Source organism: Belonocnema kinseyi, chromosome 4 (genome assembly GCF_010883055.1).
Source record: "Belonocnema kinseyi isolate 2016_QV_RU_SX_M_011 chromosome 4, B_treatae_v1, whole genome shotgun sequence".
Taxonomy (NCBI): domain Eukaryota; kingdom Metazoa; phylum Arthropoda; class Insecta; order Hymenoptera; family Cynipidae; genus Belonocnema; species Belonocnema kinseyi.
The window spans coordinates 106,533,624-106,549,642 of NC_046660.1; the positions used below are offsets into that span (position 1 = coordinate 106,533,624).

Below are 16,019 nucleotides of genomic sequence, written 5' to 3' on the forward strand. Positions count from 1 at the left end.
AAAGCATTCATTTAATTAAATGAAAGCTTTACAATTGTAAAAATCAGTAACATAAAAATACTATTGTTTTTGAGTCGTTAGTCGCTTTATACTTCCCAAATTTGTAAATTGATTTTTGATTTTTAAATTCTCTACCTGAAACGTGACAAATTAGAACGGTTATGCTAAAAGAAACAAAAGAAACGATTTTCTCCGTAAAATGATCTTTCAGAATCATTGTATCTGATATGCTTTATAGACTCAAACTATTAAAATAGAACAATAAAAATTATTGGACAGTAATTTACAAAAAAATAACGGAACGGTGGCAGTACAGAACTAGATAAACAACTCATTTATCGAAAATGGGTTTATTACATTGAAAATTTTTAACAAATGAAATGGATATCGTGGTAAAATGATTTTTGTAAATTTTCATGTTTTGATACCCTTAGGCTCTCGGAACAGAATAATTTTTTTCGTATTAAACATTGTTTTATTCTAATCCAGAATTCCCATTTATCAGGAAAAAGTATTTATTTTGGCAAAATATTGCAAATTCTATTTTCTGTTGCTATCTAAAGAAGATTTTGAAAGATTAAAAAAAATTTTAATTAAAAAATTCTATGTTAATTTTCTGCAAATTGGCTAATTTTTCTGCATCAATCGTTATTAAGGCGCATTCAAATACTTAATACCTCGTGAGATTATTTTTATTCATTATCACATTCCGCAGTCGAGCAGACTCGATCTTCCCAGTGGGCAAAAAAATTAAGGATGTCCTAGAAACATATTTGGGACATCCCTAAGACGTCTTTTATAACATATCTTTTAGTCATCCTAGGGATGCTCTTAAAACGTCTAATGTCAGAACAAAAGATGTCCTGAGAACGTCCATGTCTTTAAGACGTCCTTAGGTCATCTTTAGGTCATTGTACGCCTTGAAAACGTTGATTGGCCTGACATAGGACGTCCTAGAAACGTCTGAAGGACGTTCTTGGGATTTTCATAGTTTTTTGCCCACTGGGTTTAGTCTTGTGCCACTTTAAGATTATCAAGTTCTACATCCATCATCTCGAACCTGGGTAAATTTTGTGTAAACAGATTTTTTGAACCCTACTCAGCAACAATTCAGCTTGGGAATCGGTTTTTGTTAAGTCAATAAATAATACTTTTGATTTTACAGAATGCTTTGTTCCTCCCCTGAAAAATTCCAATTTTTTGGGTTGTGTACTGCCACCCTTAAACTAAGCTTAACTGTCAAAATATGTATCATGTTATTGATTTGAAAATATGAAAGATAAAAAATAGGATAACCTCGAAAACTGTTTCGAGGTTATTTTTCCCCAAAAGATTATTTTCCAACAGGTAAAGAATAGGTGTTATCAATTTAACGTCTATTCGTGAGGTGGTACCATTCTTTTTGACTGATGGCAGTATAAAATCCCTAAACAAAACTCTATTTGAAAATCAATCAAAAAATGAATAAAAAGGCACATGGGAAAGCTTTAAAGTCGATAATAAATGTCGCCTAGTTTTGATCGTCGATGTGTTAGGCGGAAAGTGGAAAATGTATTCAAGGTCGAAGTGGGTGAAACACGAGATACGAGAATGTTGCAAAACTATATGGCCACAATGGAGTTGAAACTTTAGCGCATTGTTAGAACCAATCGAGGTGACAGGTACTTTGTGCTCATTTAACCATTAACCCTGATGTTTCTGATTGTTCTACATCCCTGTAAATTCAAGATGAACCCACACAGCATCATTTATAGGGTAAAATTAAAAGTGTAAAACTTATAAAGTAAAATTAGTAGGGTACACTGGCAATAGATATCAGAATTAGTACAGGGTGATAGCAATATGTAACTACAATTGAAGGACTATCTTCCCATAACAGTTGGCCAATCGCCAAGTACTAATTTCACATTGAGAGAGATTCTAAAGTTATTTTGGTAACGATGATGTGTGTGCGTTCACTCTGAACTCCAAAATCTTTCGGGATCCAGAATTTAGATATAAAATTTCCTTGGAGGTGGTGTGCTAGATTCGAAAATATTTGGAACCAGATAATATTCAATAAAATACAATATTGAATAATAAATTAGTAATCAGACAAACAAATGCGAGGTGCTAATTTCTTATGCAATTTGGTGTATACTCTCTATATAATATTGATGAAATCTCTATACAATCTTTGTGCAGTTTTGCAATATAGTGTACACCAAAAATCCCAGTAATTAGCCGCTCGAACAGAAATAAATGCTGCAAACTGCTTATTGTTTATTTTATTTTAGATTCGATGGATACTGATTTTTTAATACAACTTTTTTTGCTCTATTTGATGTAGCATTTACCCTCCTTTGTAAAAACTGGGCGATATTTATACTTGCTCGTTTTATGGGAGACAATAAATGTGAAACCTCTGCGAAATTAAAAAGAACACCTCTGGTGCAAAAAGTAATTACGTGACTGCATCTCTTTTTGTTACTCAAAACTGATGATGATGTTTTGGCACCAGCAGCGAATTTCGAAGCTACTTCTTGTTTTCTGCATGAGACGAGAGCAAAATTAACCAATTTGAATATTCTCCTATTCAAGGACTCTTTCATATGTATCATATAAGTCTAGACTTTTGTGATTAAAAATAAAAATCATGCATTTTATATGTTTGGGAATATACTTTTGAGTTAAAAAAAGAAAAAAATAACGAGAGACTTGTCGCAAATAAAAAGTAATACTCGTGCCGAAGACCAATCACAATTTCAAATATTCTAGTATCTTTTTCACCCACTCAATTAAGTTCAAAATGCTAAAGGATACAATTTTTCACATTGTTTCTAATGTACATTCTCTACTGGATTTCACGTAAAATATTTCATGGAATTCATTTTGAATTTTGATGGAAGCACTGTTTAAATCACCAGTTTTAGAGGAGTCCTGTGAAAATTTCACAATTATATGAATTTCATTGAAGTGAATTTGTAAATGGAATTTTAATGTAATTAATAATTCTGGAGAAATAATCATTAAAATTTGATAAAAATTCCGTCGCAATTATATAGATATTCTTCATGGAAATTAATTTTAAATTTAAAAGGAATTTCATAATGTTTTAAGAGGATTTTTTGTAGACATTTGAAGAGAATTGATTAAAACTACATTGAACCACAGAACCAAATCTAAGATATTTCTTGGAATTTTGAACAAATTTGTACAGAATTTCCTTTCAAAATTTTCCTAGAATATCAAATGAATTCTATCAAAATTTGTAAAAATTTTCATTGAAGTAATGAAGGTTTTTTCTATTTTTATTTTGAGAAACTTCCTTATCCAAATTTCACCAAAAAAAATCCACGAAATATTCGCTGTAAATAGGTTTTAACTCTACCTCCTTAAGATCCTAAATTTGATCATGAAATTAAGTTTGCCTCGAATATTCAGAAGGTAAGAATTTTAAATCGCATTAAAATCATAAGCAAATTTATTTCTTTTAGCTCAATAAATATTTTATATCTCAGACATCAAAATTAGCCAAAGCACCTTAACTTTTAATTTTCATAAACGCAAACTTATTTATGATAAATGAAAATAATTGTGCAACTAGGACTTGATTTTAAGGAATCTTAATTGCACACTTCGAGAAAATAAATTCTCTTTACCTATTGATTTGCGAAGATTTTATTTATTCCTAAAACTGTAAATTTCATATTCTATCCACCGCTATACAAATCATCCAGGAAAATATTGTTTGTCTCGGATAAAAGTTGCAATTATCATAATTTTCTTTTAATCTGTTCTATTGCTTTTATTATGTGTACACTGCACAATCTCATTTTTGAATCATAGTATTTCTGCAGTTTCAACAATCGATTTTGGACGATCGCGAATGATTCTCGACCTTCTCCCACAAAGCGACGCCTTTAAGGAAACGCCCGGTTGGCTTTTTTGTGATTTATTTACATATTCAGCATGTACGATATTGCGGTCTACCCTAATCGATCTGACGATTATCAGCCGTCATCTATGTGCTCCTCATCTCTTTCTAAAAAGCGATATTTTAATGGAAAGCCTGATCAAACCCTGATCTTGGTGTACTATCACGATCGAACTTGACCTAGGTACAAACCTACACTCTAAGTAGTAAGAGCCTCAATCGACTCGATCCTACGTAGTATCGAACAGTCGAGTTTCTATCGAAATTTCGCTTTCGTGATGTACTTTTAGTGAACGCTTAGATTCATTCATTTATCGTTCCCTTTTTTTGTCTTGCCTCTCAATCGAGTTAAACGTTGAAAATGCGTGGGACTTTTTATACATTTAAAAAAATAATTAAATCGACAGAGTTCAAGCTTCATTGCAAGAACTGTTTAATCGATTTTTTTTCTTTGAATCGTGTTCAAGTAGCGTAACGCGACTTTACTTTGAAAAACTTTTATATTCTCAAACGAAGTTTACTCAATTCAAGTTTTATTTTAAAAAATGTTAGCTAAACACTCCAAACAGCAAAGTTAAATTAGATTGCTTTTGAAACAGCGCTTTTCACGCGGGTAATAAAACTAAAGATAAATGTTAATTTTGATTTAAGAGAAGAGCTAGTGGAGATGAGAAGAATTAAATTGTAGAGAAAAGTGCATTACAGAGCATAAAAGATATGACCTTACATCTCATTCTTTTGTATTATCTGTCACTTTTACGAGTTTTCACAATCCGGAAATACGAAAGATGGGATTATTGTGATCTTCGGATAACAAGAATAAAATAGTTTATTTTATACTTTTTTTACGTTTGTTTTATCAGAACAATGACAAAAGCTCTACTTCCGCCGTCAATGAGGCTTTCAAATGATTTTCCAGCTTTAAATTTTTCTTCCGCGATAAAGATAAACATTAAAATATAAAAAAATAAACAAAATTTCTCGGATCCTAAGAAAGTGGGCATGGATTTGAAAAGCACTATTAGCTAAAAAATATATTAATTATTTTGTGAAAGTAATAAAATAATGCATACAATGTAACACAAATTTGTTGGTAGGAAGAAGGGTTAACAAGTTAAAATGAGAGCCCTTGGTATCGCGGAACACTTTCTCAGTCAATCGATCATTTATCGATTCATTTTATTAATTTTGTTATAGATTTTAATAATATTTGTTTGTGGATGAATCCAGCAATCTCGGCTACGACAGTCACGGGAGGCTCAGGATGGACTGAATGTAAAATACAGCCATCGCCCGCACTGCAGCACCGGAGATTCATCATTTGCATGCGATTCTGAAGTAATTTAGAAAAAGGACTTATAAGACAGATGAACATTTTCTCACGATCCAGCCTCCTAGGCCACTCATTTTAACTTGTCGAGCGCATTATCTTCCATTTTTCTCGATGCCACCATCGATCTTCTTTTCTGAGACTTGGGAAACAAGCTTATGCCCCTCTCTTGTCTGATAATACTTTTTCGATTCACACAAAGCACGGTCACTTAAAATCAAATCTTTCAGCTAAATTCTATCCTTGAGTAATGGTTTTCAATGCAAAATGACCTGTTTTTTCATTTCTATCTCTCTATAAGTTTCATTTTCGTTTGCAATCTCCATTTCTGTCCAGAAAATGAATAAAATCAGGATTGGAACAATAAAGTATGAAACTGTGATTTATTTGCCATAAACTTTCGAATGATATGAAGACTACTTTAACACAGTTATGTAGACAAGTCGATTTTCCGATTATCTAGATAACGGCTTTTATACGGGAATGTTCCAATTCTTTTACAGCAGTTTTAATACTAGAAAAAGATACTGCAACACAGAAATTTCATGAAAAATAAATCAAATACTATTGGTGAAAAAATAAGAAATTTCTTTGGATAAAAGGATCTTTAAAGGAATAAATAAGATTGTAAAGAAGAATCACATACAATAACAATTTCAAAAGCCTTTTTGAAAAGTAAGTATTACCTGAAAATAAACTCTTATCATTCTTTTAGGGAGAGACAGCTTTCAGAATGTAATTGTTTTCAAATTCGAAAGCAGTATGCTTTTAATGACTATTTATAGACACTAAAAATTTTCAGGTTTACACATTTTTTATTTCATTCATCTTATAAATTCAAAATTTTGTATCTCCAATTCCTTCTTTAAATTTATAAAAAATGGCTAATGTTATTAATTAAAGAAAAATGCTTCTAGAAGCGCATTTATTATTTTAAAAATAGAAAGAATTCAAGATAAATTCAAATACTTATGTATATTTCAATTTCATTCTACCTTTTCTACTATTAAATTTATAATACGAACTAGGAATTATTTGTCTTTTAAATTTTAAACTGATCAAATTTAATTATTTTAAAATAAAACAAATTTGTTCTTGAAACTGATAACTTTTTTTTGTAACTCTAAGGTAATTTTAAATCACTTCAAAATTTTACTAGGTACAATTTACAATACTGTAGAGCTTTGCTTGTTTATAAAATATATCAATCCACTCTTTAAAAAATAATAATTAAATAACCAATCTTCACGTTTAACATTTACTAGTATTCGATGATTTTAGGCTAAGAAACTTTCCAAGCTCTTCAAATATAACGCGTACTAACTTGAAACGTTGGAAATGAAAAAAGACAGTTTTAAAAATATATGTGATTAAAATTTTCTAATTTCATCAAAACGTGTTAAAACATCAAAGTTTTAGACGGCTTTTGAATTTTAAAACCATTTATTTAATCAGGACCAGAATTTAAAATTGTTGGACTGCTTAAGTTTTGCCAAGATTTTCTGACGTCATCATAAAAACTTACTATAATTAAAGTTTGAACTTAGACTTACTCAATTTTAATTTAATGAACAACATTTTTGCCTGGAATAAAGTTTACGAAATTAAATAACGACTCAAAACTAGAAAGTTTTTTTAATTTAATCGTAATTTTTCATGCTACGTTAATTTTTCTTTTAATTAAAAAAAATTTTGTAACCGATGCCATGATTTTTCATTGTGGTACTTAAAGAATATTCAATATCATACAGAATGTAAGTTTTCTTTGTGTACACACCAGTCTAATAAAAAGCTTTCAAAGATAACGAATGTGTAGAGAATAGTCATATTATTCCTACGACTTGTTTTGTAACATTTCCAGCTTTTTTATGGGCACATAAAAGTGTAATCCACAAACCGCTTTGACAGAGAGCTACATGAGATGGCCGTTTATACCCCATAAAAAACGAAGTTTCCCTCAAATCAGTCTCAAATTCGACTTGCTACATTCGACATTACATTTTTTTATAGACTCCGAATTTCATTAAGTTGGTAAATGAACAAAAAGTGGCGAAAAATTATGCAGAATATTGTTCAATTTTAATACCAGAAAAAGATGTTATACATATTAATTTACACAGGATATTATTTCAGTTAAAAAGATAAAATAAATTCGATTCTTAGAAAGACTATGTTCTCTTCACTGGAAAGATAAGGATGTTTACTTTCCGAAACCAACGTTTCTTTTTGAATTAGAAATTTACTTGGTTTGCTGCCCTTTGTATGACAAAAAAGGAAAGAGAGAATTCTTATTGATTTATCGTGCCTGAATAGATAGGTAAAATATGAGACTTTATTTTGACTGGAATATACTATATGGCAACCGCTCTATTATACACAGACGTATAACACGAATATATTCAATATTTGCATATATATATATATACAAATTCATAAATATCTACTAATAATAATTAATACATTTAGCGATTAGTGTCCCTTATATTTTAACCAATAATTTTAGATACACACCCATAATTCGTAACATCGATTAATTATCCAATCACTTATTTCGTGCATTACATATAGGATTATAAATTCTAGCATGTATTAGATATACATATCAATGGCAAGACTACGAAGCTGTTTATACGATTATGATTTTATTTTTTTATCTTTACAGGTCGCCATAATCAATATAGGTGACATCGAAAAAATACACTTTTTTCAGAAACTCATTCTTCTTTAAAGAAAATTTTAAGAAAATAAAAAATTAATTAAAAACCGTCAGTCTCTTTCGGATTTACATTAAAGTTTGAGTATTTTTCAAATCATTTTTCGATCCTCATTGACGATTATGTAGCTATTTTTGTGTTCTTTCGAGGTAATGGTTTTCACGTAAGTCGGGATTGATGTTAGAAGATGGAAGCAATAATGAAAATCAACGACTCGAATGGGATGCGGAGCAAGCTCGAAAACTTTGTAAATCACCTCTTTTCACTGATATGCGCAGAAAAAGTTCCGTAACATCAGTGAAAACCTCATTTTTAAAAAAAGTACACTCGGATTCGCTGATTGAGCAAAAGTTTTTAGCTATCCATGGCAAAAGTTTGCCTATTAGAGCAAAGTCAGTCTACTCGAGAGTAAAGACGTAAAATACTCGATTTCTGTCCACACCAGGAAAAATTTCTTCTTCTCCCATATTTTACAGTTAGAGATTCAAAAATATAGTTTTGGATTCTCGTGAAAAATCTTGTTGTCTTTTTATATAAAGGCGCTTTACTCTCTTTTCCCTCTGTACATGTTCACATTATCCGACAAAAAAATATCAAGTGAGATGTCCGAGGCGTTCCGACACTTTTTCCTTCTAAGAAAAACAAGTTTTGTGCAATTTACGAATCGAGTTGTTTATAAAAATGAATTTTTTTTTCAACTGTTTGTTAAATTCAATAAGTCAATGATTTGAAAGTGTCGGCGGGAGGAAAATGAAGGAGTTGACGTTCTTGACGATTGTTTTCAAGGCTCGTTTTCGTTAAGAAACTCGAAAAAATAAAGTACGATCCGTGCACTGTATTTGAAAATTTTCCATTCCATGACCAACAATTTTTTAAATTTCTGTAGTGTTAAATAACCTACTTGAATGGATTAATAAATTACGAAGATGTAATGAGGAAATAAAGGTAGATGGCTATTTTGAGGAAATATAGTATTTTGATGGCAATGTGCAGTAAGTGGTTTAGCTGTGTAAAGAAGTAGTTGGTCATAGGAATGAAAATTTTTCTTGGAAAGTGCTATTATCCTAGAGTTAGTTTACTACGTAATATAGAATATCTGCTGAAACCCCTTATAAAATATCGTACATATGTACAGAAAATATACAACATAGATAGTGCAGTTGTTTCTTTATCTATAGTGTATTATGCACGAGTGCATAGATAAATGTTAGGTGCTATTCTGCTGTTGTGCATGGAGGTTTTCCCCGCGTCTGCGCCTCAACGGCTCACCAGTCTCTCAGTAGAAAATAAAGCTAAACACCCGGCTCCAGAGCAACGAGACGTAAGAGAAAAGGAGGATTTATTACAGCGTCCCTATAAATCCAGCCAGCGCACATAAGTTTTCTGTGACCATCTTTTGTGCTATTTTTCCGGAAATCTGGAAATGATTAAAAACCAGAACTCACGCTTTCTGAAATGTTTACCGGTTCAAGCTCGATGGATTGGCAAACTTGCCTCATTCGCTCGAGAGCTTTTTCAATTTTTAATTTTAATTAAAAAAGACATTTTTTTCAGAAACTTTTGTAGATTTTTTCTATTTGTAAATCAATCACTCGCATTTCAAAATTAAAACGCATTTAAGGCAAATGAATATCCTATACTATCCTATCTATGTACAGTTCAATATTTCGCACATCAATAAACCCATATGAAAGTATCTTAATTTGAATAAATTACAAGCAACGAACAAATTTATTTACAAAGTTTTAAAACTGGTTTAATAGTTTTTTAGATATTAGAATAATATTAGATTTTCTTGAAAAAATTATACCAACTTTATAATTTTTTAATATTTGATCAAGGTAATATTTTCGTCTACGTACTTTGGTCTACAGAAAAGCGATTGTTCCTTTTTCATGTTTGAGTTTGGATATTGGATAATCAGAAAATATCTTTCAAAGGAAGTAAATACTCGTTATTAAGTTTCAGGGAGTAAGTACATTAGTGAGTCTTCGGTAACGAAAAGTAAAGAGGTTTGCGATGGGCTTGCCCGGTCTGTAATATGGTTTTACATTTTGAGTGCGGCGACGAAAACTATGAAAGAACTCTCGTTTCCAAACCACGAAAACTTGATGAAAAATACGTTAAGTTTTTTATGGAAAGAACGTAGTTAATTGCTTTTTTATTATCGGTTATATTTATCCTTCTGTCGTGTTTATTGTCCATTTATAAGAGAAAACAAAATTCTCAAATCTCATCTGACAAACAATTTTACCAGTGGGAAATTATTTCACAAAATATAATTTATAAATGATTTCTGCATAAACTAAATAGAAATTCAATTTACTGAAATACAGCCTGAAGATAAACTTGATAAAATTGGAACCTCAATTTTTTTAACTGGGTCGAAATTCAATTCTCGAAACTTAGTTTTTAAAGCGAACAAAGTTTTAAGAGAATGAAAGTGAAGATTTATTCTATATTACAAACTCTTCAATTCCAGCAAAAGTAACAAATTTCCTTCTTTATAAATTACCTAATTGAATTTTAAAAAAGGATCTAAATAAGATTATCATTCACCCTTAAAATTTAAAAATAATATTTTGATAAAGGGTTTGGACAGTCTAATTCCATATCAAAAAGTTTTCAAGAAATCTTTAGAGAAATTTTCGAAAATCAAATTTTATCAGCTAATTACATTAAGAAATTTTCATAAAAACTTAAGGAAGTAGAAATCTATCTAAATTTTAGGAATTCCACTATAAAAATGTCGTAGGAATTTTCTAAAACTCACTTGAAAAATCCAATTTTAAATGTTAAGTAATTCCAGAGGGTTCTATGAGAATTACACTGAAATTCTTAAAAATTGACAAACCGTTCCGATTCAAAAATAATGTTTGGCTATTAGTTTTATGGAATTCTCGTAATAGGAATTCTATATTTAATTTCATATCTAACTTTGGTTCGAGACTGCGTTATGAAATTTACATGAATTAGATCCTACAAAAAACTTGTTCTCTTGAGCTGAAAATTGCTACTTTATGCTATTTATCTATTATTCGTCGAAATTAATTTCGTGCATGATATTTTTAAAATGTTTAAAATATTTTTTTAAATTCCAACGAATGTATTTAAATGAAATTTTGTAAAAGTTTTTCACATGGGATTAGAAATTAATTCCAGTTTAATTTTGGGTTCCAATTTTCGAAACTAGATTTCGAGTGAAGCCGAGAGTCGAAAACAGGCGGGTCGTTGACCGAAATTGTCTGGACTCGTTCGTATTTGATATTGATCCGGTTCTCCTCCTGTTTTCGCATTCCTGTCGATAAATCTCGAATCGTATAAATTCAAATAAAAATCATTTCAATTTCTCTCACTGCGAAACGTCCCAAGCAAAAACAAATAAAACAAAAAGTGTTTTCTCGTATTTGGATACCGAAATTTGTCCATAGTTACAAAAATTTGTGCTGATCAAAAAGAGCAACGACCAGATGTTATGCGAACCTTCGAATTCTCATATGTAATATCAAATCGTGAAAATCCAATGTGCATGTTGCGTGAAAAGCTCCTCACTTAGGATTCTTATGCATACATGCATCGTCTTATTTTGCATACCAAATAGATAATTCTGAATAAACATGTGAGTCAAGAAAGTAAATGTTATTTTAAATCAAAATCGATTTAAGCAAAAAAGAATAAGAGTAAAATCCATTATGGAAATGGAATCGTGCTTTTTTTGACCGTACCATTCGCACTCACCCTTACCTTAAAATGGTAAACAACCAGATATTCTACGATTATCTTCGAGAAAATTCGATTTTATAAACAGAAATTCAATTAAATTACCGTTCATAATGAGAAAAACATTAGCAGGTTGATTGAGGTGCAACGAGCCGGCAGGATGAGGCACGAACGCAGAGTTGTATAAATAATTTACTGCTGGAGTTTTGTCTTAACGTAGCAATGTTATTTTGAGAACATTGAATTTTGATTCGATTCGATGATTTAATACTGTAAACGCGGTCGTTGCGCCTACAGAGGGTTCATGTAACTCTTAAAAAGAAAAAGAAGGGGATTGATAGGGACTTGTCGAGGCGATATTTCCGCCAAAGAGCTGGCGGCCTGCCAACTAAGAACGTTTGACGTCTACCTCGATTCATAAGGCAGTCTGCCAAAAATGAGAATGACTTCGATCCTATCGAATTGCTCAGAGGGAAAAAAGAAAGCTTCAACGTTTTCCAATCCACGATTTCTTTTATCCCTCGAGCCGATACGACACCGGTTATAAAGCGGCAAATTCCCAGGATCCTCAAATCACTTACTTCCTCTTACTTACCGCCCAAGGAATTATTTAGTTGATCGAACAAACTTTCGGAATTTAGAGACTCTGAAAATATCAGATGAATGAAATCCAAATAAGAACTTAAGTTGAGCGCAATTTTCAACTCCCTTAAATTGTTAGTAGTACATTATTATAATAAATATTAGATTAAATTAGCAATACTATTTGTCAGGTAATGTGATACTTCCCATTCAATTCGCTAATGAAAATAAAATGAAGTGATAAATTATTGTTGAACAGTTTTAAACATTCTTAACCTTTTCACAAATTTAACTTTAGTAAAATCTATTTCAACTTTTTTATAATTTTCACAATGCTTTTCTGTAGGTCTTTTTGTATTAAAAAAGTGCACCAGAGTTAAGAAAATATTTCAGAAATATTCTTCAAAACTAAAAATGTGTTTGGATTTTTTTCCAAGTGCAATTGCAAATTAGTATTCTGCTTAGTGGAGGGCAGTTAATTCACAAATCACACGTTCTATAGAATAATAAAAAATTATCTATTTCGAAAATATACTTTCGAAAAGTTATCTATTTAAAAAAGGTTATTTCTTCTTTAGATTATATGAGGGAAAAATACAATTTTTCGAGAGCATACTCGCGGAAACGAGTGCTTTTATAGCTCCGATTTTGTGCGAGAAAAAAGATGGGTGCGCGTGAGAATGATCGAGGGAAATCGAAGAACCATTTCCACATTTCCAACAATGTTTAGAAATAAAAATTGGTAAGAAATAATAAATTCAATCATTAAATACGCTTGAAATGCAATTTGTATTCCTTTCATAAATTAATTGATAGTTTAATCATGTTTTATTCGAATAAAAAACGTATTTAAAAAAAGATATGTGGAAATGGAGTACGATCTCTCAGATTTTTAGTATTCATCATGGTGTTAGTTATGCTTTAAGGTACTCTGTATAATCTTTCTTGGAAATGACCAAAAGTAATTAAATCTGAATAGCTCATGCGCCCGCAAAAGATGACACTTTAAGCAAAAACGGAGGTTGAAGGTTCGCATGAGAGCCTGCGTGGGAAAATACTTTGAAAGCTACAGATCATTAATATTTTTCAAAGAAGTCCCTTTAATTTACCTTTAGAATACGCATCGAGTCACGGCAAACAACAATTTTTTATATCGTCAATTTTTACCTAATTTTTTAATTTACAGCTAATGAATAAACTGATAAAGAATGATTATCGGATCGAAGCGTACTTCTATTCAAGGTAGGAATAAGATTTTATAATGATTATTGAAAAACGATGACAGAAGTCTCTTATATTAAAAAAAGATATAATTAATTTCTAGTGTCAGATTTATAAATGCATTTTCGTAACTTCTTAAATAAAAGGCCAAAGTGAATTAGCTTCACCTTAACCTTTAATCCTCGGAGCAGTATATTTAAATCTTTATATCTTCATGCAAGTAAGAAGATTAACATTTTAAAAGGTTAAGATTTATAAAAAAAAGTGAGTGCTCCAAGGATTTTAATTAATTTTTCTCTCTTCATGTTTAAACGCTTTGTAACAAATTTAATAAATAAAATTTAGATTTAAGGTCGCGTTACTCTCTACGGCCGAAAAAGGAACGGGTTTTTAAAGAAATAAAATCATATTTTTCTAAAAAATGTCTCTATTTAACAAGAATTGATTTATACTAAACAGTCAATATGAAATCAATTAGAACAAGCCCCATACCTTTTTCGGTGTACTTTTTTACAAAAAATCAGATTTTGGTTGAAGTTCGTCCAATTTCGAGAAAACAATATCTCTTTTTGATGAGGTTTCGATTTTTGTCTTTGATCTCCTAATTACATGGCTAAATTCGCATTTAGAATTGTGTTTTTTTTACAAACCCAAACGCGTTCAGACTTTACCATTTGAGTTTCAGCCTCGTTGCTTTTCTTCGAATTCCAGACTGCCAATTGCAGATCTCTTTGTGTCAATTACTTGGATCTTTTTTAGATGTAGTTCCACGGTTTTTGAGAGACGGTGTTTGCAGGGCGTGGCATAAAATAGATGATGCGAGCTAAATGGGTGGGGGAGGGAATTTGGGAGGGTAAGGATAATACAAAATGGAAAAAGGGAGGAAGAAAGCAAAGGGAGGACCGTTAGGAGAGATTTAAGGACAATTTATCAGATTTATGACGTTTTAGGCTGAATGAAGATGGGACACGAAGGGATATTAACGTCCTCTCGCCCACCGCAGTAAAGCATCCGCCAGGACGTCGAGATGCGCTTTCGTCTGAAAAATAAAAATATCGAAACACTGTACTATATTTCACCATTTGATAATCACTTTAATGTGGCTTTTATGAACGACTTATTATCAGAGAAAACGATTCTCTGCCAAAATCTTTCAGGAAAAAGGAAAAAAATTAATATTAAAACCTAGATATGAAAGAATCAGAGAGTATTACCTATACCATACTGATATTAATATGCGTATCTTGCTAGGATATTGGGCGTAAATGAAATTATATACCTGGTTTTATTATCTGATATGTTAAACAGCCATGCAACACTCTGTTTCATGGCCACGTGCATAGCTTTTTATTTTATAAATATCTACAGACTGTAAACTCTGTGATCCTGTATGGAAATTGATCATAGAAACAAAACTTAAACACTTTTTGGTTCTTTACAAAGCCAGGAAAGATTCTTATGTTTTAAAAATGATTTACTTCTTTTAACAAGTCTTTAAATCAAAGAAATATTCAAATTTTAATTAAAACACGTTATGATAAGATTAGTAAAACTTATGTGATATATCTCTGGACACTGCATTACCACTGATAAATACTGAAAATTCGATTTAAAACGAGTAAAATGGCAAAATAAAATTTAAAACTAAATAGAATGAAATTTTTTATGTAATTAAACAAAATAAACAGAAAAAAGAGCAACATAAAGTATCAAGTCTAGGAATGTGACAAGAAAATAATGTAAAGACTATATCAGCGACAACTCTTGTCAAAAAATAGTGCTTCGTCATTCTCGAGAAACGAAAACACTACAGGGTTACCAAAAGACATTCCTTACATCACAATTATGTTAAAAAGATTCTCATAAAATCAGTTTAGGTCCGTAAACATAGCAATAAATTAAAAAAAAATCAATGTTCGTAAATTTAATAAATTCCAGAAAACTTACAAGTTAAATCATATCCTTCAGAATGTGACCGTCGAAATTCGAAAAGATGTGGCAATTTTCACTAGACATCATTTTCAGAAACTGAAAATTTAAAGTGATATCGGAAAAATAAAATGTCGGAAGCGAAATAATATAGTGGGATTTAGAAAGTAATAAAATATCAGTTTTCAAAATAAGTTTCCTGGCTTACTATGACTATTATTTCGGATTGTAGAACAGATCGAATCGAGTTCAACGACTTATGATGAAGTGCTAGTCTCGTGACCCAATCGTGAAATGTACAAGCTTCAAGTTTTGCGAGAGCGAAACCAAAAATCCAGGGCAAATAAGAACAAGGCAGTAGATAAGGATAATCGGCGTCAGACGAAAAGCGTTTGTCTGGCGAGGCCAGGTATTTAATTCAGTCAGATACGCTCCATTCTTCAGGAGAACAAGACGTATGTGGTCAGGCGGGCAGAAATGTTTGCAGTAAACTACTTTTATTATTATTATTTTTATTACACCATTAAGCCATTTCCCTTTCGAGGTAGGCGTGACTCACTCGGCAGGGGAAAGGAGTAGTGTGTGGAAGGGATAGAGATTTTTCAGA

At 31.1% G+C, this 16,019-nt stretch overlaps 1 protein-coding gene across 1 annotated transcript in view; it reads right to left on the bottom strand.

Moving 5' to 3' along the window:
• Positions 1-13,929: 13,929 nt before the first annotated feature.
• LOC117171791 overlaps positions 13,930-16,019 on the bottom strand; it is a 163,610-nt gene continuing 161,520 nt past the window's right edge. Inside the window, exon 3 of the mRNA XM_033359401.1 lies at positions 13,930-14,522. Within this exon, the coding sequence (XP_033215292.1) occupies positions 14,463-14,522 (60 nt within the window). The 3' untranslated portion in view covers positions 13,930-14,462. The remainder of the gene's footprint in view (positions 14,523-16,019) is intronic.